The sequence below is a fragment of the Carettochelys insculpta genome, chromosome 1, assembly GCF_033958435.1.
Source record: "Carettochelys insculpta isolate YL-2023 chromosome 1, ASM3395843v1, whole genome shotgun sequence".
Taxonomy (NCBI): domain Eukaryota; kingdom Metazoa; phylum Chordata; order Testudines; family Carettochelyidae; genus Carettochelys; species Carettochelys insculpta.
In genome coordinates, this window is record NC_134137.1 from 235,649,358 (window position 1) to 235,673,513 (window position 24,156).

Sequence of the window (24,156 nt, forward strand, 5' to 3'; positions counted from 1 at the left end):
GAGTGTCCCCGCAACACCCAGATCACTCTCCCGTAAGCCTCACCCATGGAAGTGATATTCTAGGGGGCCCAGTGATGTGAAAAGGGTCCCACATCCTTTGGTCAGAATCTCAGCCAATAGCCCAGGGCATCTTACCCACCCAGCAGTGAATGTGAAACAAGCCATAAAGTCAAGGGGGTGAGTGTTTAAACTTTCATGGGGTCAGTGAGCAGCAGAAAGTACTCCCAGGAACAGACTTTCATCCTAGTGGCAAAGTTAACAGTAAGTGCCTGAATTCAGACCTCTGCCTACGCTGACTAGCCGTTTCAGCTGGCTCCCATGTAACACATGTATCTAATCACCAGGGAGGATGGGCCAATGGTTAAGGGAAGGGACTTACAAAGTAGTTGGTGCCCCGAACTGGGTAGAATCCAGACAGGAACTTCACCTTGATAATGACCATGTTGGAGGTGCCACGGCTCCCCACATAACTGGAGGTGAAAGGCAGAGGGTCATTTAGGTCGTGTTGGTGGGGCCATCCACCATAATTCTGCTCCTTACCCCATCCTGCTGCCCCTCTCTATTCCCTTCCTCTCTGTGGCTCCCCACTCTCACCTGACACGGATGCTGAGGGACAGGAAATGAGGGAGCGTTTGCTTCTCACATGTGTTCTTCCCTGTTTCCACGCTCAACGTGAAGGTCTCTGCATTCTTGGAGGGATGCACATTGTACCTCAGAACTGTCTGATGGGAAAGACACAAAATTACCCAAGGGTGTCATGCAGGACTGCAAGAGCCTCTTCCTTGCCACTGCCCCTGCAAGAGGATCCAGGGCTCGCCCGTGCTGGCTCTCACTCCTCTAATGTGGTGCTCCTGAGGTGGAGGGGAGGGGGGAAAAAAAGACAGTTACCTGTTTTGTGACCAGTGTGCCCTGAGAGGTGTTGCTCATTCCGAGTCTGCATTAGCTGTGTGCGCTCTCCAATGTTCCCGCTAACTTTTCACATCCATGGGCACAATAGATTTTGTTATGTGCAACGTGGCATGGGCAGATCTGCACCACCAGCAAGCTGTCAGCTGTGGGTGCTCTGCTAATCAGCTGGGCAGCATTTGACTCTCTCCTGGGTGGCTGCCCACATGCTCAGCTTACAGAAAATACTGGTGTTCACTACGTGCACCAATGCAAGAATTTTTTTTCCACTCAGCGGTACCTGTAGGAGAGTACTCCTGGCAAGTCCTGGAGCGGCACCTCCATGATGTGCTATAAGGGGTTCTGTGCACTCCACCTCCCCCAACCACCCTCAGATTCTACCTGCTGGAAACTCCAACAGTGGGGAAGGAGGGCAGGGTGTGGAACAGGCAGGAGCAACGCATCTCAAAGAGCACCTGGTTTTTAAGTGGTAACTGTTTTCTTCGAGAGCTTGCTCATAGCAATTCCCTGGTGGAGGACTCCAAGCAGTCCCCACAGAGAAGAATAGGTGTTCAAGGCAGTGCTGACCAAAGCACAGGTCTGCCAAACCCTGCATCAGCCCTAGCCTACGGAGTGATGGCATATGGAGAAGCGAGCACATGGACCGAGGACTAAGCCACAGCTCGGCAGGTTGTCCTGGATGGGCACATGCTCTTCACTTTCCAATCAAAGGGGAGGTCCTGCAGCCACTGCTGAGCCTCTGAGGAAAGACCAGGGAGGAGCAGCCAAGATGCTTGCTGTGTCAAGATGGTGGAGGTAATTTTCCATGCTGCTAATTCAGCCCTGTCTGAAGCTGCCTGGAGGGTCATTCTCACCACAACAGTGCCCCCATCCACAATGCACCAGAAGTCCTTTTTGAAGGGTCTAGGAGCACCCCCTCAAACTTGGCCATTCTCTGCCACATATTATCTTCATACTGGCCCAGGAGATCCTGGTGGTTCACCACCGTGAGCAGTAAACTGGATGAATAAACCTTATATCCAAATAAGTCCAGACACTGTCTTCATTTTTAGACATCACTCTGGGTTGCCCAGGAGTTTCCTTCTGGCAGGCTGCTTCAACCAATGAGGGAGTTGGCGGCAGGATGGTTGTAAAGGCATTTGTACCCTCTAGCAGGAACCAAGTACTTTTGCTCAGCCCTCTTAGACATAGGCACCAGGGAAAAGGGAGTCTGTCATGAAGGTGTGGTAATCTTCAGAAGCTTTTCAGAAAGGCGCTGTACTACCTCTTATGTATGAGCACTGAGGAACAGAGGACATTGAACAGGTTGTCCACAGGCTTCTCCAACTCCTTCACTTGGAGTCCCAGATTTGCTGCTACCAAATGCAGCAGTTGTTGATGAGTCTTTGAGTCCTCTAGTGTCACTGGGTGGAGGGGGAGGAGGGGCAAATCATCTTATCTGGGGATAAAGAGGATGAACCTGGTAGTGAGAGTTGCTCTGCATCCCCTGACGGTCTCGCCATACTATGCTTCATGGCTTCATGCACAGTGCACCATGGTCTACTCCATTCCAGGGTTTATCCTACAATGGGAGGCTGTGATACCAGTGCCAATGGTCCTTCTGACGTCCCTGCCACCAACTGGGTGGGCTTGGGAGGCTGTGAGAAACACCACAGGGGCCAAGGTAAGAGGCTGTAAGCTATTGGCCTTGAGGGGATGAGTGGGCCGGTGGTGCCAAAGACAGAGATAATGCTGTGTGTACTGAGGCATGGCCTGGCATCAGCAACCACTGCTCTGAACCTGACAGAGTGACCAGTAGGCTTCTGGAGACCAAGAGCCTGCTGGGCAATGACTCCACGTTCAGCAGTGTCAATCACTTCTTCTTGGAACTGAGCATTCTGATTGGGAGGAACCTCTAGTGCGAGAGGCCCGTAACAGGCATTGGGAGGTGGATCGGTGCTAGAGACCAGCTGTGTGATCGGCACTGTGATCGGGAACTGGAGTACCTCTGAAGTCCCAATGACTGCTCCATTTGGGAGGACTGCCATGGAGACCAACCGCAGGACTGGAGCAGTGGTCTCAGTTCCCAGAATGACTTCATGACCCGAGTGAAAGGAAGGACTGGTACTGCTCTCCTTGATGGTAGGCATGTGCCTCCATAGAACTATGCCATGGTACTGGTAGTGCGCACTCTGACCCCCATTGACAGGAAATCGAGGTCCAGGGATTGCTGTTGGCTATTGCAAGCCTGTTTCCCCAAGTCTGAGTGGTGTTGGCTCTGCACAGGTGAGTGGTGGTGGGATTTTCCTCTGGACTGCGAATAGGACTGCAGGGATGGTGTCCCAGGCATAAGGCCCAAATTTGGTTTCCCCTTTGAGTGGGGGACCACTAAAGCTGGTGTGAGTGGCACCAGTAAGACCATGATATCCTGCTCTGCCTACAGGACCTCCAGTGTGGATGGCACTTGTGCTGCCAGAAACCCTTCATCTGTCTATAGTGTCACAAACCTGGATAGGGTTTGGCTAGACTGCTCAAGCCACATCAATGCCTGGGAACCTGGCAGAAGAGCCAAGTTGCTCAACAAGGGTCATGACTCTGCTCCAGCACTTCCCTTTCCTTTAAGGGAAGTGGGAGATCTGCCCCTCAGGGATCTTGTAGACTCCTTCAAAGCCTGTGAGAGGGACCAGTGCCGGCTGGATGATGGCATGGGGCAACACTCTGTGCTGATGAGTGAAAACATGGTCCGGTATCAGGGCCAACGCTGACTCCATCAGGATAGGCCAAAGATAGGATAGGATGTCTGACTTGCATTTGTAAATCATTCATTGCAAGCATTAAATGGGAACACTACTCACTGACATGTCCTTCACCCAGACACCACATGCAGATGCTGTATAGGTCGCTGATGGGCATGGACACTTGCCTGGGTTGCAGGATTTACACCCGGGAGATCCATCTAGAACTATTTACATGAAGCGTAATGGAGAAATGGACCATTCAGCCAAATGATGCGAACAAGCTTGCACAGGGCAGCAGAACATTCCAGCCCCATCACTGGTGACAAGAAAAGACAAAGGATGTGAGGGAAGGGAGAAGAGTACCCCGTACACCACACCATGAAGGCACCACTTCAGGGCTCAACAGATGTGCTTCCATATGGGTACTATACAGGGGAAACTTCCAACACCAAGGCATGTGGCGCGCGCGCACACACACACACGCACGCAATCCTAATGCGGAAGGTACATGAGCACTCAAAGAAGAAAGATCCATATCCCATTCCACAATCCCTCCAGCCCTCCGACCTGGGGCTCTGTTAGAGCCAATGCACTGGAGATGAAAGTCTGAACATCCCATTCCCTGGTGGCTCTCAGATAGGCAGGGCCTCCTTCCATTACATCCTCCTGGCCTCTGTGACAAGAGCCATCACTCACCTGCACATACACACAGCCTGTGCCAGCTGCACTTATGGTGTAGTCTCCAGGAATGTCAGGGAGAGGCTGCTTCTGCAGCATCAGTCGGTTGGTGGCCTCCACGCGGAAGGACTGCTGGAACTTCTTGTCAGATTTCACAGTCACGGAGATGTTTCCAGATTTGATGAACGTCACTGCTCCATACCTAGCAAGAGCTTGGAGGGCAACTACAGTGTCCTGGAAGAAGAAAAGGAAAAGGAAAAGGCAGTTATGTCACAAATTGCTGATCTGCTTCTCAAGGCACTTGCAAAATGATTCCCTGCTGCCCTGCACCATCAGTGCTCAAGAACAGCAGGATCCTCCCCTCAAGATATTAACAATGAGAGTCAAGGCCCCAGCCCCACAGTGCAGAGGGATCTCTGGATTCACACACACACCGTGTCTGAGCACAGTAAAAATCTAGCACATAGAATCCCACTTCTCTCTGCCCCCAGGGGAGACCCCTAGTGTTCTCTCTGAACAGACATAGGGTCTGGCTCAGAGAAGCAGTTTGTTACCTGCGTGGAGGCAAAACCCCCATAGGCATTCTGTTGCCTGGCCAGCCATGCCACAATGCCAGTGGCAGAAGCCAACTCTTCCTTTGTCACTTTTTCTGCAGTGAGCAGAGCCAGCAACACGTAGGCTGTCAACTCGACATCAACAGACTGGGGCTGAGACCAGGTGTGGTCAGTGGCAGACTGCGCTGGTTTCCTGCTCCAGTGTATCTGTCCTCCTAGGGGAGAAGAAATGAGAACCTGAGACTCAGAACAGGATTTGCTTGGGGTCCGGGAGAGCAGTCCAGTTTGAATTTCATAGCTACATCCCGTCTCATTACAGGACATTGAAAAAAGTCTGTACACTGACTCTGGATAGGGAAATGACAGGAATGCTATTGTGTCAGTGTACTCAGTGATTCAGCCGCATTCTCTTATGTCACAACACATCACTGCCATGGTCCGATCACCTGTGCCTTCCAGCAGTCAGTGTGATATAAACAGCTCACATCATCATAGCCAGTTGATGAGTAGGAACAAGCAGAACTTAACACAAGTGTTACGTCTACACTAGCACACTACGTCGAAGTAGCCTATTTCGACGTAAGAACATCGAAATAGGCCACTTTGACACGTATCACAGAATCATAGGGCTGGAAGGGACCTCAGGAGGTCATATAGTCCAGCCCCCTGCTTCAAGCAGGATCAACCCCTACTAAGTCATCCCAGCCAGGACCTTGTCAAGCTGGGACTTAAAAACCTCAAGGGATGGAGAATCCACCACCTCTCTAGGCAACGCATTCCAATGCTTCACCACCCGCCTGGTGAAGAAGTTTTTTCTAATATCTAACCTACACCTTTCCCTCTTCAACTTCTGACTATTACTCCTTGTTCTGCCATCTGACACCACTGAGAACAATTTCTCACCCCCTCTTTAGAGCTTCCCTTCAGGAAGTTGAAGGCTGCTATTAAAATCACCTCTAAGTCTTCTCTTCTGTAAACTAAACAAGCCCAAATTCCTCAGCCTCTCCTCATAGGTCTTGTGCTCCAGACCCTTAATCATTTTTGTTGCACTTCACTGAACCTGCTCTAGCAAATCCACATCCTTTTTATACTGGGGGGCCCAAAACTGGACACAATATTCCAGATGTGGCCTCACCAGTGCCGAATAAAGAGGAATAACTACTTCCCTAAATATGCTCGAAATGCTCCTTCTAATGCACCCCAGTATGCCGTTAGCTTTCTTGGCTACAAGGGCACACTGTTTACTCATATCCAGCCTTTCATCCACCATAACCCCTAGGTCCCTTTCCATCGTACTGCTGCTGAGCCAGTCAGTCCCCAGCCTGTAACAATGTTTGGGATTCTTCTGCTCCAGGTGCAGGACTCTACACTTCTCCATACTGAACTGCATCAGATTTCTTTTGGCCCAGTCCTCCAATTTATCCAGGTCCCACTGGATTCTCTCTCTACCCTCCAACGTATGTATCTCTCCCCCTAGTTTTGTGTTATCTGCAAACTTGCTGAGGGTGCAACCCAGTCCCTCATCCAGATCATTAATAAAGATGTTGAATAACACTGGCCCCAGAACCGAGCCTTGCAGCACTCCGCTTGAAACAGACCGCCATCCAGATATTGAGCCATTGACCACTACCCGTTGGGCCCGACCATCAAGCCAGCTTTCTGTGCATCTTATAGTCCAAGGATCCAATCCATATTTCCTTAATTTATGGACAAGAATGTTGTGGGAGACCGTATCAAAAGCCTTGCTGAAGTCAAGGTATATCACATCCACTGACTTCCTCATGTCCACTGAGCTTGTTACGTCATCATAGATGCTGATCAGATTAGTCAGGCAGGACTTGCCCCTGGTGAATCGATGCTGGCTACTTTTGATCACTTTCCCCTCTTCCAAGTGCTTCAAAATGGATTCCTTGAGGATTCCCTCCATTATTTTCCCAGGGATTGAGGTAAGGCTGACGGGTCTATAGTTCCCTGGATTGTCCTTCTTTCCTTTTTTAAAGATGGGCACTACATTTGCCTTCTTCCAGTCATCCGGTATCTCCCCCGATTTCCAAGAGTCTTCAAGGATAATGGCCAAAGTTTCAGCAATGACCTCTGCCAATTCCCTCAGTACCCTTGGGTGCATTAGATCCAGACCCATGGACTTGTGCACATCTAGTTTTTCTGGATAGCTCAGAACTTGTTCCTTCCCCACAGATGGCTGCCCTCCACCTTCCCATAGTGCATCACCTAAGACCATCATTGGGAAGTTGACTTTGTCTGTGAAGACTGAGGCAAAAAAAGCATTGAGTACTTCAGCTTTTCCTGCATCATCTGTCACTAGGTTACCTCCCTCATCCAGTAATGGCCCCACACCTTCTCTGATAACCCATTTATTGTTCACATGCCTGTAGAAACCCTTCTTGTTACTCTTCACATCCCTTGCCAGCTGCAGTTCCAATTGTGCTTTCGCTATTGTCTACACATCCTCCACGGCTGGTGCCATTGATGTTCAACGTCGAAGTAACGATGGAGAACGTTAAAAGGAGCCGCCCCGGAAGGAAATGCGGAGTGTCCACACACATAAGTGCTCCCCGTCAAAATAAGGGGCCAGCAAAGCCCCGAGCCGCTCCCTTAAAGGGCCCCTCCCAGACACACTCGGCCTGCACAGCACGAGATCCACAGAGACAACAACCAGTTGCAGACCCCGTGCACACAGCATGGACCCCCAGCTGCAGCAGCAGCAGCCAGAAGCCCTGGGCTAAGGGCTGCTGCATGCGGTGACCATAGAGCCCCACAGGGGCTGGACAGAGCGTCTCTCAACCCCTCAGCTAATGGCCGCCATGGAGGACTCCGCTATTTCGACATAGTGGGATGCGGATCATCTACACACGTCCTACTTCATCGTTTAACATCGAAGTAAGGCGCTACTCCCATCTTCGGAAACAAATACGATTTCGACGTCTCGCCACCTAACATCGATTTCAACGTCGAAATAGCGCACAGTGTGCGTAGACGCAATGCATGCTATTTCGACGTTGTGCTGGCTACTTCGAAGTAGCCGGCTAGTGTAGACGCACCCAAGGAGACTAAACTAGGACAAAATTGGTGAAGTGAAAATCATCTCAAACTCAGATACTGTGTGTGACAGAACCAGCCAAATGGGGACAATGGACAGCAACTTACACAGGAGTTTGCAGGAATGACAGGCTTAATGAAAAAAAGAAGCCAGTGTCGTTTTGGATAGCACATTCACATGTGACAATCCCCCCAGCTTAGAGGGTGAAGGCTACACTATTACTGCTTTGGGCACCACTTCATAGGAGGAGTGTACTGACAAACCAGAAATGAGGGAGCTGGAGGCAGGCATTTATGATGAAACATTAAAAAGACCCCAGACCTACATTTTCAAGAGCAACCACTGATTTTGTGAGTCAACTCAGTTTGGGGCCTGATTTGAGACACCTGAAACTTAGAGAACACTTTTGAAAATGTAGACTTTACTCTGTATGGCTTTGTTAAGAGATGGAAGAGGAGATGCAGGGACTTAATAAGAGTCCCAGCGTACTAAGAAGGGGAGGAGTTACTTAAGTGGTGCAAGGGGATAAGACTGAAAAGGATGGAATGAAAAGGAAAGATATATTGTAATTATATCTCATACACATGAGAGAGAAACAGATGGCTCAATCTCTCAAGGAAGGGGACAGAAGCCACATCAACTGAGCAAAAGTCTAGAATGGGTGCAGCAAGGACCAATCTTCCCTGAACTTTTTCCATCAATAGTTTTCTTGATTACGTGAAAAGTATCTCAGTCCTAAGTGCTGGTGAAATTTGTGTTATAATCATGGGAAGTGCCGTGCTTAGAGTCAGGGAGCTTCCTGCCCCATGGTACCTGATTTGATGGCCTGTTGGTCCAACTTGGTGAGCAGTAACTGCCTTGTCACTGTGTCTCCAGCCAGTGAGTAGACATATGCCAGTAGCGCCTGGGTGTAGATATCAGTGGCACTGGAGGAAGCATTTCTGAGGCAGTCCAAACTGTTCTTCACCATTGGGTCCTAGAACAGGGAGAAACATGGAGTTCATCTCACACAGGAAATGGAGCAGAGAAAAATGTAAACAACCCCAGAGGGACCACATCCCCCATTGGTCATAAAGCTTGGTAGGTGGTGGCCATAAGCATTCACTGTGCATGACTAAGAAATGGCTGGGCCCATGGCAGTGCTAGAAATAAGATGAGTGGAGTGAGTGAGCGAGGGTGTGCTCAGGCAGCACTATACTCACATCAAGTGGCTTTCCTGCTTCCAGCAGTGCAGCAGTGATGTAAGCAGCTAGAGAGATGTCATCATTTATCCCACCCTGCAGATCAGTGAGAGAAAGAAGCTGATGAGGAATGAGCATCCCAGATGGCAACTGTCATCTGGCACCTTATGGCAGAATTTACCTGAGGCCACTGCCTGCAAACTGTTGGCATAATCTTTGTACAGAGTATGCCTTGGGAGGTACCCTTAGAAAAAAAAACTCAATTTTCTGTTTGTTATTGTCATGGTAAAATACATGTGACAACACTGTAGGTGAAGTTATAACATTTTCTCCATCTGACACTTTTAATCCATAGCCTTTCCAAAGCTGACATTGGAATAAATCTGTCCTGCACAAAGGAATGCAAGCTCTGCTTCAATCGCATTTAAGCAGAAAACGGAGTCACCAAAACAAGGATAGCCAAAGGCAGCTCCAACAGAAGAGGGGGAAAAAAACAGATGGAACAACTTCCCCTCCCTGCTGACTTTGTGTCTCCTGGTACCCAGCTGGAAATGTATTTTTCAAGAAGAGGACTGAAACTATTAAAAAGAGAAGCAAACACCCCAAACCTCACACCACCTCTCCATGTCCTCCTCATTCATGGTACCTGAAGTGACAAAACAGTTGTTGGGGTCGAGGAGAAGGGGTTCTGACCTCAGAAGTTTGATGAGTAAGACTGCTAGAATCACATAGTGAGAAAACTTTGCTCTGAATGTAATGTAGCTTGTTAATCACCGCCAGTTGCTTTCATCTTTATTTTCTTGTAATCATTTCTCACTTTTATGCATCACTACTTGTATCCACTTAAAATCTTTTTGTAGTTATTAAACTTGTTTTTTTTTAATCTAATTTAGTGTGTTTAGATTCAAGTGTTTGGGAAACTTCACTGGACTTGCAAGTTCTGTGCAATTATTACTATTAAAGAAATAATGGACTTTATATAAAATTTGTCTTGTCCAAAAGAGGTCTGGATAGCAGAGGACATACACTTCTGAGGGAGGCAAGTCTAGGCCTTGTGATGGGTTGAGGTTACCAAACTAGGTTATCCTGCACACACACATAGCTGGGAGTGGCTTTCATGCTGGAGGCTGTCATGAGCAGTCGAGGCTGGAGGCTACACCAGCAAAGGTCCTGCTGGCTGTTACCTTCATCGCTGTGTGGAGGAGTTTCCCCACATTGGCATAGCAGCCATTGGCCTGCTTGTTCCCTGCTATCCACTTCAAAGCATTCTCAATGTTTTTGTCATCTATGAAGATATGCTCCTTGGCTTGAATGAAGCACTTGGCCACGAATGCTGTCAGCCTGGGGGAGAGGAGGAGAAAGTCAGAGAGACAAAAGGGAGAGTCAGCACAGGGCGGGAGGGTGTGTATTGTGAGATACTGACAGAGCTGGGCTATAGATGGGGTGCTGGGTGCCAAAGACAGTGCCAGCACTGAAGGAGGCAATTACTGCACTGTTGAGGGAGACCGGGTACTCACCATGTGTTGCCTTCTTTATCACTTTGTCCAAAGGCACTGTAGGAGCCATCAGTGTGTTTATACTGAAGTTGCCTCTGGTAGCCTGGGCAGGAGAGAGGAAGAACACAGGAGACATGGAGGATCAAAATCATTCAGACCTGCTCCTGCAGCAGAAAGTGGCCAGCAATGGAACCAGATTACTCAGAACCAGGGGAATCATATGTGATCTCCTGAGCTCACTGTGTTATAGTTCAACCTCAGAACCACCTCAGAGCCAGGGAATTCATGGTGACTCCCTTGCCCCAAACCATCCACACCTCTGCTGAGCACAGAGGTCACGGGGGATATGTAGGATTAGGGAAAAACCTCAAAGAGAAAGAAAAACAACTTACCCGTTTGCAGGAAACCCACAGCTCTTGTCTTCAACTCCTCCCTCAGCTGCCCCGTCTTCCCCAGATACTGCAGCACGTAGATGATGGGGGCAAAGAGCACCATGTTCTGCTCCCCGCAGCCACTGGGCATCTGCACCAGCTGGTGCAGGTTCTGCAGTGCAGTCCCCATGATGTCACCTCAATAAATATAGGTTGACTAAGGTGACGCACCCAGGCAACTGAGCACATTTGTCTGATTAAATCCAGCTCCTCCCCCTGTCAGGCTGCTCCACATCTCATGCCAGTACTCAACCCCCAACACTGCCTGCACTCACCCACCCAGAGAGCTCACACCTTTTTTGCACCATCATCTGCACACTTCTACTCCATGCTTTCTTCTGAATTGTCTGCACCCATTCATTCCACACATCCCTTCCCTCTGCTTCCATCTAACCATGCCTGTATACTGCATTCCACACAAATATCCCAACATAACCTGTCCACTTATGACCCTTCCCATCCATATATCTTCCCTTCACATAGCCAAACCCGCAATTGTATGTACCCGCCTGGGTATAAGCCCTCATTCCTCCACACGTTCCTGCTGGAGCATTTGCCCTTTTTTTGCACCCTTCCCCCACCCCCATTCCATGCCAAAAGCCACACCCAGTCTGCTTACACCCGCAGGCACACATTGCTGTATACTGAAGCACTCACCAGACAGATTCCTTACCTAGCACAGACACTTGGGCCCTGGCTGAATCCAACACCACATTTTTGGGGAGCTGCAGGGATACGAAGTCAGAGGCAGAATTCCCTGACAATTATACACAGAGAAAGGAGTAAGACCACACAAGAGAGGGAGGAAGAGAGGAATAGAGAGAGAGACCCCATAGCTAGAATCTCAGTAAGATACTCTTAGCAGTAATGGGTCTCCAAGATCCTAAGAGCTCCTGGAAAATGGGCCAATAATTCCAGCAGGGAGAGAGGGAGAATAAAAATCCTGCAGGATCATGTACTGACCACCAGTACTCCCTCATTTCTTCCATCCATCTCTGGAATAGATTTTACTGTTATGTGGACCCAGGCATGCGAGGATGTGCATCACCACAGAAGCACATATTGCCAGCTGTGGGCACTGTGGACCCTCTGCTAATCAGCTGAGTGGCACTTGAATCACTCCTGGGTGGCTGCCCAAGCACTTAGCTTACAGGGAACAGTGCTGATCAGTGACTTTCAAGAGTGAGGAGAGGACAAGAAGCCAGTTCTGTTTTCCCCCTCCACATCTCCTCTCAGGGCCTTGCATGCAGAATCCATTTCAAGAGACACAGAATGCAGGGGAGAGAGACACATTCAGGAAGTGCAGGTCTTCATTCACACGGTCCAATGGAAAACCCCGCTTTTCTATCCCCTGCTGAAATCACAAGACACAGCAAGACCTATCCTTCTGGTAAGTGTTGGCCAGCTAGTGCTCTCTCCTCATATGCCTGTGGATGGGTGACTCTCTCCCACCAAACCCAAAACCATGTTGGCACTGTGATCCTTTCCCATGATCCAATGCAACCCATACCTTCTGTGCAAAGCAGAGAACTGTGAGACTTCTCCATCAGGACACCCTCCGGCTGGCAATAGAAACAGAAAGTCATTAACTCTGGGATCACACAGGTTACATCATGGATAGGAACAGACTGTCAATGCTCTGTCTGACTTGGAATAACAGGCTCAGTCCTAGTCCTGGGCACTTCAGTGCCCCCAAAAAAAACCGATAATCAGCTGGAGGGAATTCAGATGAGTGTAATAAATGATTAAGGGCTTCTAGACAGATTGGTTTCAAACAGATGAAATTAACTTGATCCGTTCAACTCAGGCAACTGACAACAGAGGATGGATATCACCATGGACAAGTCCCTGTGGAGTATTATCCCCACCACAGTGGAGGACCCGAGGATGGGGAAATGAGAGTGTAACTACATATTTAGAGTAACATGGAGATTTATGTTTCTAGCCGGATACAGAGGAAACATTTCCGAACAGGCAGAGATCTAGTGAGATGTCGAAGTGTCTCCCAAGGGATGAGGTAGAACAGCCATTGCTCGGGACATTCAAAACTAGGTTGAGCAAAGTCCTGGAGCAGAACAGGTTGTAGGAAGCCATCCTGCACTAGGCCTGAGGGGGTGAAAGAGCTTTCGTCACCTCCGAGGCTAGATCTGCACTAGAAGTGTGACAGCACCACAACTGCATCAGTGCAGCTGTGCCGCTGGAGAGCTTCTGGTGAAGGCGCTCTACGCCAATGGGAGAGAGCTGTCCTGTCAGGTCAGTTACTCCACTGCCCCCACAAGAGTTGGTAGATATGTCAGTGGGAGAAGCTCTCCTGCTAACCTAGCATGGTCTATACCAACATGTCCCTCAGGGGTGTGGATTATTCACACACCTAAGCAATGGAAGTTACACTAAACTCATCTCCAGTGTAGACAAGGTCTGAGTACCAGGAATCTCAGAAATTCAAGGCAGCAGTCAGATGGAATTGCTGGCAAGAGCATTGGTGATAAGTGAGGTTTGTCCCACAGTTCTCTGGATCAGCAGGCTTACCCGGACAAGGAGAGGCTTGATCAAGGTGTCACTATGGCCCTTACCGGGCACTGTCACTTTCCTACCACCACAGAGCTGTGTGCTGTGCAGCGCCGCTGTGGTGACAGCGAATTTCACCTCACCTGGAAATGAAACAAAAGAGAACAAGCTCTTCAGAGCTTCTTTTCCAAACCTGCCCTTCCAGGCAAATTGGCTCAATGCAAAGAAAACTGATGACATCTGTAGTTCTGTGCAAGCCCAGACAACAATGTAACAGGAATGCATTCTCTCACCAAAGGCTCAAAATGATGTCTCCCACTCTGTGCACACTTTTGCCTAAACAGGGGTATGGGACCATTATATTCTCAAGTATTAGGGATGGCAATGGAGTTCTAGACATGGAACAAGGGTCTCATCCAAGATAGCAGGAGGCTACTGGTTTTGTTAGATGCATGATCAAGGTACAACAGCATAGCAGGATCTGACTATTGGGAGCAAGAGTCTGAGCTGGTGACTCCTGTGTTCTCTCCCCATCTTCTCTGTTCTCCTTACCCAGTCTGGTAGCTGTGACATTCCAGTAATAAGTCTTGGCTTCATCACCACACAGACAGCTGGTGTAGTTACAGCCTGTACACAGCTTCACCTCGTACTCCTCTGACTTGGCCAACGTAATCTGGATCTGCACAAGAGACCAGTGAAGTGGGGTGGGGAGCAGTCAGGAACAGAAGTAAAAGACTGGGAGAAGCAGCACAGGAGCAAGGGAGAAAAGGGGCAATACACTTAAGCTTTCTCAGTTTCTTTTATAGGGAGTTTTAGTAACAGATGAAAAGTACAACAAAAAGTCTTGTGCCACCTTATAGGCTAACAGATATTTTGGAGCATGGGCTTTCGTGGGCAAAGACCCGCTTTGTCAGATGCATCTATGAGGTGCCACAAGACTTTTTGTTGTTCTCGAAGCTACAGACTAACACAACTACCTCTCTGATAGATGAAAAGTATTGGATCAGCAGAGCAAGCTCCCCTCGACCTCATCCAATCCCATTGATGTACCATTCCAGCTTCCTATTACTGGAGGTAAAACTTGCTCTGGATCTCATGGGATGAGCTCCTGTTCCATGGGAAATATGTAAGGGTAAAATCCAGGTGGTGCTCTTGACACTGATTCCTTATCCAGGATGGGCAGGGGAAGGCTCATCAGAGCAGGAGAGCTTCCTCACCCTTAGGCACTGTTTCAGGTAGTTGAAGACAGTAGCAGCCAGTGTAAATGATTCCCCGCGGATCACAGAGTAGGGTAAGGTCAGGTCCACAAAAAAAGGTTTGAAGGCTACCAGCGCCACCATAGGTGAGATCCCAAAGCCACTGCTCTCCGAAGTACAAAACATGCTGGCTTTCCATTCTGTGATGCTGTCAGGGAGAGTGACTGGGACCTGCTCGTTGCCTGAAGTGCTGAAGAGAAATCAGACCATGATATGGGGGAAGCAAAGTGGGATCCCTAATTGTCAGGAAAAGTTCTCTGACAATGGGTAGTGATAGTATGAGATCTCCAGTATCTCCGAGATGTCTAGGCATTAACCCTCCCAACACCACGTCATTGTCCCCACATTACAAATAGAGAAACTGAAGCATGGGGGGAGGAAGCAACTTGCCCAAGTCCTCCCAGTGACTCGGTACCTGGACCAGGAAAAGAACCCACAGGTCCCATCTTCTAACCCCACTGCCCTTCCTAAAACCCAGCAGATTAATATCGTAGATAGCCAGCCAGCCTGGCCTCCAAGGCCTGGGAGGTTTGGTGCAGAGAAGCACCTCCAAATGCTGCTTTTGCAAAGCCTTCCTGTACCTCACTTTTCTTTCAAGCCTCCCTGGGATTAAACATTAACAACCAAACTTACCTAACTGGGTACAGCTCCCAGAGCCAGGTCTCAGGGAAAAACTCGCGGACTTGGGACACACCGGATCTCCCCACTAATGGGGGCAAAGAATCCACTACGGACACTGGGGGTAGCCCTGTAAGTCAGATAATAGGCTGCTTACCCACAGAAAAGTCTGGCACTGGGACAAGAATCAAAGAGGTGAGAGGGGAAACCTCAGGGGGACATTAACACTTTATTCCTAGACAATTACAAGGATAAAGAGCAGAAACTGAACAGACCAGGACTACCAAACTAAACAAGGCACTCCTTACCCATTATCGTATTCTCCTTGTTGGGCCAGCTGGGATAGAAATGACAATCCAGGGGTCTCTTTATTTTGCCATTTGACAGAATTTTCAGTCCCATCTCCTGTGTTAAATCAGAGATGAGAAAAACAAAGTGTGAAAAAGGAAGTGGTTAAAGTAACTCTTGGTACTAACTCTCTACCTAGTGTGTCAATAGAAATATTCAACTACCTCGCTTTGTGCCCTCTGCTTGCTTTTGGGCACCATATCTCTTCCCTGGTGTCTCTCTCTCTCTGCACCTGTTCACAACAAGCTAGGACACGTTGGCAGACACTGGATTTCATGAACTCCTCTGTCATCTCACTTGCTTAGTCATCTCAGCAGCAGCAGAATTTCTACGAACCAATTTGGTTGTTCCAGACTCACTACAGCCTTCCTCTAGCACATTTGTGGTTGTATTGTGGAACTCCCAGGAGAAGATCCTATTCCATCCAGCTATAAATCTGATGCTTAAAAATAGGAGCTGTTGAAGCTGAACTCTTGAAAAAAAAATTGAGTTCAGCGAGCAAGCACGGATGTCTATGGCAAGAAGCCCGTGCGTCTCCTCCAAAATAAGTGACTTTGGAAAAAAGACCAGCAAGTAAATGGCCTGGCTCTAATGAAGCTGACAGAATGCCTTGGGAAGAAAAGCTAGGTTTGGCCTTAGCTGGACCTTGCAGAAGATGATGTAGGAGGCTCTGAGGTGAGCATACAAATCTCAAATGTCAGGAAGACCTGATGTGTGACCTTCCAGGAAAGGAGGAGACCAGGGAGCCAGAAGCTTGAAGGGAGGATCCACAAGTTGTGACAGAACCAGATTCAGGTCCCACAGAAGAACAGGGTCCTAGACGTGCAGGTAGAAGTGCTCTAGGGCTTTAAGGAATCTAGGCCATGATATCATGAGCAAACACCAACCCACCCCTGAACAGCGGGTGAAAGGCTGAGATGGACACTAGATGGATCTTGATCTAGAGCTCGAGATGAAGGAGGTTGTACAGAATAAACTGCAGCAAAAGCACACTCAGGATGAACACTAGCATCTGCAATCCAGCCGGTGAACTCTTTCTACTTGGCCAGACAGGTCGCTCTGCTGGAGGGCTTCCTACTTCCCAGCTAGACATCAGCCAAGCACTGCCGCTCCTGCATGTTCAGCCATACAGCAGCCAAGCCATCAGGTTTACCACCTCCAGACGGGGTTGCAGGAGACTGCCGTAGTTCTGGGACAACAGGTCCAACCTGAGTGTCAGCTGGAACAGGGTTACAACCACTATACCAGTGTTGGCATGGCCACACTGGCACTAAGAGGGGAACCCTCACTCTGTCCTGCTTGATCTTTGTGCAGCAACGGCACTGGAGGGAAGGCATGTGTCAGAGCCCCCAAGCATGGGAGCAGAAAGGCATCTGAGAGGGATCTCTATCCATGTCCGAAATTGAGGAGAAGATGTGGCATTACCTGTTCTGCCTGGAAGCAAAAATATCCACCCAGGGAGTTTCCCACCTGCAGAAGAGGGAATTGACCACCTCCAGGTGGAAGAAAACACGAGTGGCAAGACAAGTACATCCTGCTAAGGTCATCTGCCAAAGCATTCTTGGTCCCTGGAAGCTGATCAGCTACAAAATGGATTTTGTGCTGCAGAAACAAATCTGAGTCAGAGACCTTCCTGATAGAGGGACTATGACCCGGCTCCACCCTCCCTGTTATCTGGGCCTCACCCAACCTTTGAGGGAAAAAGGCTTGACAAGCTAGTTGAACTGCCCAGCAGTGTTGAGAGCAAGACACGAGAAGTCATTCTTCTGCTCTACTCTGCACTCATTAGGTCTCAGTTGGAGTATTGTGTCTAGTTTTGGGCACCACATTTCAAGAAAGATGTGGAGAAACTGGAGAAGGTCCAGAAAACAGCAACACGAATGATTAAAGGTCTAGAGAACACGAGCTATGAGGGAAGACTGAAAGAACTGGGCTTGTTTAGGTTAGAAAAGAGAAAACAGAGGGGACATGATAGCGGTTTTCAAGTACCTGAAAGACAGTTACAAAGAGAAGGGAGGAAAAATTGTTCTCCTTGGCCTCTGAGGATAGGACAAGGAACAATGGGCTTAAACTGCAGCAAGGGAGGTTTAGATTAGACATCGGGGGAACTTCCTAACTGTCAGGGTGGTTAAACACTTGAATAAGTTGCCTAGGGAGGTTGTGGAATCTCCATCATTGGAGATATTTAAGAGCATGTTAGACAGACACCTATCGAGGATGGTCTAGATGGTGTTTGGTCCTGCCAAGAGGGCAGGGAACTTGACTCTATGACCTCTTGAGGTCCCTTCCAATTCTAATGTACTATGATTCCCCCAACACTGACATGCAAGGAACGACTGCAACTGGACCAACAATCTTGAGTGCTGAAAGCACCCAGGTGGGCTTCCCATCCCATGTCTGATGTATCAGAAACTAGGGCAGGGTTGCAAAGCAAACTCCTTCCAGCACCAACAGGGGATCCTGCCACCAGATGAGGAACACCATCCAAAATCCTGACCACCCTGCCTATGCTGTGTCAGCTGGGAACATACACCAGCACTAGTTGAGTGGGAAGGGGTCTGAGGCAGAGATGCATGTGCTGGACCACATAAGTACATGCTGCCATGCAGCCCAAGAGTCTCAGGCCTGTGTGGGCAAAGATGAGGGGGCTTGGATTCACAGGCCCTCAAGAAGGTCCACCATGGGTTGGAACAGAGTCCCAGGGAGGAAGACCTGTGCCCAAGTGGAGTCAAGCATTGCTCCTATGAATTCTATGCATTGCACTGGGGTTAAAGTTGACTTTTTCTCATGTATTACCAACTCCATGGCAAGATGCCTCCATATCCGATCTGGAGACAAGCTCCTTTTCAAACAACCAGTTGAGATGTGGGTATATTTGAACTCCCTGACATCTGAGGTAAGCAACCACTGGCACTATGCATTTTGTGAATACTCATGGGAGCCAGGCTCAGAGGAGTGGAGCAGGATGGGGCCAGGTCATTCCACTTCCTGTGGTTGCAGTAAGTGGTGTGTAGGCAGGGACTGACTCTTGCTGCCAGTGCCAGACCCCCGCTATTTCTCCTGAGTTGTGTTGTTGGAGGGAAGTGGCTTGGGGAAAGGGGTGCAATGGGGGTGGGAGAGTTGGAAGGATTGGTTTGGTTCCCATCCTCCTAGGGATGGCCCTGTGCATGAGTCCTCTGAGACAAAGACAGATGGAGAGGAGACCTTCTGAGAGAGGATGTTCAACATTTAGGTGACCTATAGTACCAACACGATAGGGAGCAGCACCATGAATCTGCCGAGCAGGAGAAGACCTCAGAGATCTAGGCCTTCTGATTGCAGTGCTGGGTCCCCAGATTGCAGCGACAGAGATTTGCATCTGAAGTTCAGTGACCTGGGATGTTCAGTCTGTCTATGCCACGGCACCCTGCTGCCCCTTCCCCTTTGGTGCCAGAAGCAGAGCCATATCTGTCACATGGTGTGGCACCTACGGCTTTGTTCCTTAGGTGCAGGGACAGCTTCTTGCATTCAAGCCCCCCTTCTCCCACGCCCATCACTGGCTGGGAACCCTTACGCTACCTGGGATGGAGAGTGGTCTCCCTGGCTGGGCTGGTGGGCCTGACCTCCGGGGTTCTCCTATGAAGCCCAGTAGCAGGTGCATGGCCTCACACAGGTCTTTTGCCCAAGGCCCATGTGTCATTGGCTGTGAAGGGCTTCCCCCTCCCCAGCTACCTCTTCTTAGCACGGGCAAAAAAGAACGCTTCTGGGCCAAGGAAATGCTGGTGGTGCGCTGCACACCAAGGCCAACGTGCTGGGTGTGGATGTAGCGGTGAAGGGTGCTGGCCAGGGTTCCCGCTAATTTTTTCCCACCTATGGGTGGAATAAATTTTGTTCTGTGCCCCAAGGCATGTGCACCACCAGTAGAAACACACTGGGTGGCTGTGGGCACTCTGCTAATCAGCTGGGCGGCACCTCAGTCTCTCCTGGGCAGCTGCCGAAGTGCTCAGCTTAGTGGGAACACGGGTTCTGCTGCTGAATGAAGAGCAGCCCCCAGCAATAACACCCTCAAGTGGATATCTGGCTCCTTCTGAGTCCACAGGTGAAAGGTTTTACAGGTCTGGCACTGTCTTTCCTGTGGCTTTCTCACAGAAACTTAAGACAGCTGTTATGCAACAGGCTGATGAAAAATCAGCGACTCGCATGACACACACAGCTTAAAGCCAGGGCTGAGCCCCAACTAGTTGCCCTCACAAATGTTATTAACTACTGAGGAAGCTATGTACAGCAACTGCTAAACAAAGTCAGTGGACTGTCATCAGCTGCTGCTTTTATGAGGCAAAACAAGGTGCCCCAACGAACCACACTGGCAGGAAGAAGGAATGGAGAGGGCGTGGGACCAGCAGTGCCTGGTATACTCCCACATGGGAGTGCTGCTTGCAGGGCACCACTGCTGGCCCTATGGATGCTGCTAAGGCAGAAATTTCTGACAGTTGTTCAGGTGGCCACACACATGCAACATGGAAACATGAGCAAGCGCCTGAAAAAGTTCAGAACAGCCTTCTTCTGATAAAAACAAACAAAACCTTCACATGTTTTTTTGCAGCAGCTGGATGACTCAAAACTCACCACGTAACAATCCCACCTGCTTCAACAGCGATATGCGAAGGATTAATTATCTACAGGCCCAGGACAACATCTGGCCTGCAGATCTTCATTACTGATGATGACGCATGAGAAGGGGAGAACCAGCCCAACTACGCTTTCAATTCTGCAGGACAGCTTTACTCTCCACAGTCAGAGGGAATGACAGGGTGCAGTTTTAATGGAGACAACATGCAGAGCAGACGTGCACTTCCAGGCGCACCGCTTTATCTAACACAATTCTATTGAGCCCTGTCTCAGAATGGAGACAACTCCTCTTCACCTCACACTAAGGACAGGGTGGTGAAGAGTGTAAAGATACCCACCTTTAGGAAGCTAAAGAAATCAACTCCTTGATTAAACCAAGGTCCTGGCATGAAAGAACGGCTTCTGCGGTCCACCGGCACAGGGCTGAGGACAGGCACTGGAAATGGCCTTGGCACGTAGCAGTCATACTCATCAACTTGATAGGGGTAACCTCCATTTGAGAAATCAAACATCCCATACACCTGCAGAACCACACATGGCCCAAGAAAACAAAGGGCTGACAACAAGGCCAGAGACAGACACCCCTAACCTATCCCCAAACCCTTCCTCCACACAGGCACACCCATTCACCCCAGCTCCCGCCTCCATTATCATTCTCCATCCCTCAGCTCATTGCAGGGAGCCACTCACACTGCTATTGGAGAGCTCCACCTCTGCCCTCAGCAGTAGGACGCTCTGGTCCACAGCTCGGATGGCACACAGCGAGTTGGGAGCTGCCTTCAGCTGGAGATTCACAGTTGCCCCTGGTAGGTCCTGCTGCTGCGAGAACCCTAGGTTGACCTGGACAGATGGATTCCAAGAGAGGAAATCTCATAACATGAATGAGGCAGGAAAGAGGAAGGGCAAGAAAAGGGATGAATTAAAGAAAAAGAATCCCTCCGTCCAAGGGAAATGATAACGGTCTAGTAGTTGTTCCACCAGCACTTAAGCTCCATATTCTGTTTGTACATGCGGCATGCACTGAAATGGCTTCTCCTCCATGTTACCCACCTCCCCTCTTCCTGCATCTGTGCCAAGCCTCCTCAGGCCGGAGCCTCACCTGGTTCTTGAAGCACATGGAGACTTTGAACTGGACTTTGTCAGCAATGATTCCCCCATCAGGGAACATGGCATACACCACCAAGGAGGGGTTGGGAGCAAAGTGGAAGGTGATGGTGAGGGGGATGGAGAACGAGCCCAGCAGCCCTGGGAAGAGAGAAAGAGGTGAGAGTTTGTCAGTAGAATAAACAGTCTCCTCCTGCCCCCTCAGCCCCTCCCTTGGCCTTCCCTCTGCTTTTCAGCCCATTTCACACTGCCTCCCTCCGTGCCCCCCTCTGGGCTCAAAATTGTCTCTAGAGCCCAGAACTGCCAGGGGTTTGCTCTCCCATTTTGGGAGAGGAGACTGTGGACTTACCACCCTTTTTCCTGATGTCAACATGCTTCTGACCCCCCATAATGAGTCTCTTCTTCCCCGTCACCTAGGGGTGGAGGTGGAGGAGAAGGAGGAGAGAGAAATTTAAGGAGGTATCACAGCCCCCCAGATCCTAGATAACACTGATCAGAGGTTAACAGCCACAGGATGGGTGCAGTCACATGGGGGACAGTAGCTCAGGGAGAGAGGGGAGGGTTTCAGACAGAAAGGGAGGCAGGATGCGGGAAAGTTTTGGCAGCAGGTAAGGAGCTTGCATGTTCCAGAGAGAGGAGGCCCTATGTGACGACTGCACATTTTGCAGGCAGAGGGAGACTGGGGATGGTTTCTAGCAGTGGGGAGGTGAGCTGCACTGCATGTAATGGTTCAGAAACTGACAAGAGGGAAAGACAGATCATGCAGCCTTGGCAGAGTGCATTTCCCGACACAGGGGAAGAATCCAGTAGAAACTACGTATCAGTGAAGATTGAGAAGGCTTCCAGCAGCAAGGAAGGTGGAGCCACCAGGCACCACTATTTGTGAGAGTCAGGTGGGGGGACAGATTTGGTGGGGTGAAGGCAGAGGGAAGTGCACCAGCAGGAAAGAATCGGTTTGGGCACTTGCTAGGGAACTGTGAAGGAGACAGAAGTGGAGTTTGATATCTAATCACTTGGGAGAGGGAGGGGTCACCAACTAGGAGAGGCTAGGCTGTCTGGAGAAGCTGAGAGGGCAGAATGGTGGACAAGGAGCTGAGGAAAAGTATGTTCCTCTTCGGTGCTTCCAGGTCGCAGCAGGTGAGAGCTACAGCCATGACCCTCAATAGTATGGCGAGTCTAACCCCTTCTCTCCAAGACCCCCGCTGAGCAGCTCCCACATCTTCTGGGCCCATCCCCCATCCTGCCTGGACACTCACATAGAAGGAGAAGGGGATTTTACTGGCTTTGTCTCCCAGATCCATTTGGTTAATACGGTAATCCACATGGACCACATGCTCCTGGCCGCAGGGCAGTACACCCTGTGGCCGTTGGATTTTGAGGTAGCTCCTGGTGGTGCTGTAATATGGCTTCAGGGAGAGGTAAGCATTCAGGTAGTACCGACTGATCCCAGTAGGCTCATACACCAGATCCTGAAGCCTGAACCTTCCCTGGAAGAGAAATAAAGGTAATAGTAACAGCATTTCCCCAGAGGGCTGATAACATTCTGTCCCTGTGCATGTGTATATACTGCCCTCTGCCGGATGGAATCAGCATCACTCAAGTGTCACTCAGAACCTCTATCAAAATGAAAAGCAGTCAAGTAGCACTTTAAAGACTAGCAAACTAATTGATTAGGTGAACTTTTGTGGGACAGACCCACTTCTTCAGACCATAGCCAGACCAGAACAGACTGTTGGTCTGGCTATGGTCTGAAGAAGTAGGTCTGTCCCACGAAAGCTCACCTAATCAATTATTTTGCTAGTCTTTAAAGTGTTACTTGACTGCTTTTCGCTTTGATAGTGTATAGAGTAGCACGGCTCCCTCTCTGTTACTACTCAGAACCTCCAATATTTCCACACCTAACCAATTTTACTCCAGTGTAAGCACCAGAGGCCAGACCTTTAGAGCAGGAGGGCCCCTGTTCTGAGCATTCATGGATCTGTCAGAATCCCAGTGTGCTTCACAGCAAGTGGGCTGGATTCCAGAAGATTTATGATGGCGTTGGGTATGAAAATGTACCATAATCATCCGAAATAGCATGTAATTGTAACAGTCGTGCTTAATTTAGAGAGAGTGACTGGCTTCAGGCTATATGCCATTTGTAATAAGCCATTTGCCTGAAGTTAAGAAGAAACCTCCCCTATGGAAAGTTAGTGCATAGTTGACAATTATTGCATTTCTTACTTCCACTAAAGCCTTCAACCTCTTAAATCCAGTACTTTCTCATCAGGCAACATCCATGCTCCAACATGACCTGAGAGCCCTGGGGACCTTCACTGTTAGGGTGGGGCAGGGGCTGGGGCCAGAGCAGTGGCTGGCAGTCTGGCCCAGGCCAGAGCTGGAGTCCCTGCTGGGCCTGCTGCAGCGCAGAGGGGCCAGAGTCCCTGATGGACCCCCCCCACCAAGCCCCCACAGGGGGAGAAAGAGGGAAGCTGGAGAGCAAAAGCCAGCACGCCCCGGTGGCTGGGGAGCTGGCCAGGCAGCTGTGGGACTGGACAGCCAGTGGGAAGCCATGCAGCTAGGTAACTGGCCAGGGGACCTCGGGATCCAGTGTGGGAGCCACAGGGCTGGGAAACTGTGGTCCTGTGAACCAGCAAAAGGCTGGTTTGGGTCAGCTGACCAGGTAACCAGGGCTGGGGAGCCAGCCAGGAAGA

General features: G+C 49.7%; 1 protein-coding gene across 1 annotated transcript in view; it reads right to left on the bottom strand.

Annotated features, from left to right (window-relative positions):
• Positions 1-24,156, bottom strand: part of A2ML1 (alpha-2-macroglobulin like 1) — a 31,148-nt gene that overhangs the window by 4,858 nt on the left and 2,134 nt on the right. The window contains exons 4-24 of the mRNA XM_075002357.1: positions 22,720-22,950; positions 21,813-21,876; positions 21,459-21,604; positions 21,050-21,199; positions 20,698-20,880; positions 15,712-15,808; positions 15,419-15,533; positions 14,747-14,975; positions 14,082-14,208; positions 13,551-13,672; positions 12,532-12,583; positions 11,695-11,778; positions 10,983-11,159; positions 10,612-10,693; positions 10,279-10,435; positions 9,116-9,190; positions 8,727-8,889; positions 4,856-5,070; positions 4,320-4,535; positions 595-722; positions 380-470 (exon numbers count right to left, since the gene is read on the bottom strand). Coding sequence (XP_074858458.1) covers positions 380-470; positions 595-722; positions 4,320-4,535; positions 4,856-5,070; positions 8,727-8,889; positions 9,116-9,190; positions 10,279-10,435; positions 10,612-10,693; positions 10,983-11,159; positions 11,695-11,778; positions 12,532-12,583; positions 13,551-13,672; positions 14,082-14,208; positions 14,747-14,975; positions 15,419-15,533; positions 15,712-15,808; positions 20,698-20,880; positions 21,050-21,199; positions 21,459-21,604; positions 21,813-21,876; positions 22,720-22,950 — 2,904 coding nt within the window. The remainder of the gene's footprint in view (positions 1-379; positions 471-594; positions 723-4,319; positions 4,536-4,855; positions 5,071-8,726; positions 8,890-9,115; positions 9,191-10,278; positions 10,436-10,611; positions 10,694-10,982; positions 11,160-11,694; positions 11,779-12,531; positions 12,584-13,550; positions 13,673-14,081; positions 14,209-14,746; positions 14,976-15,418; positions 15,534-15,711; positions 15,809-20,697; positions 20,881-21,049; positions 21,200-21,458; positions 21,605-21,812; positions 21,877-22,719; positions 22,951-24,156) is intronic.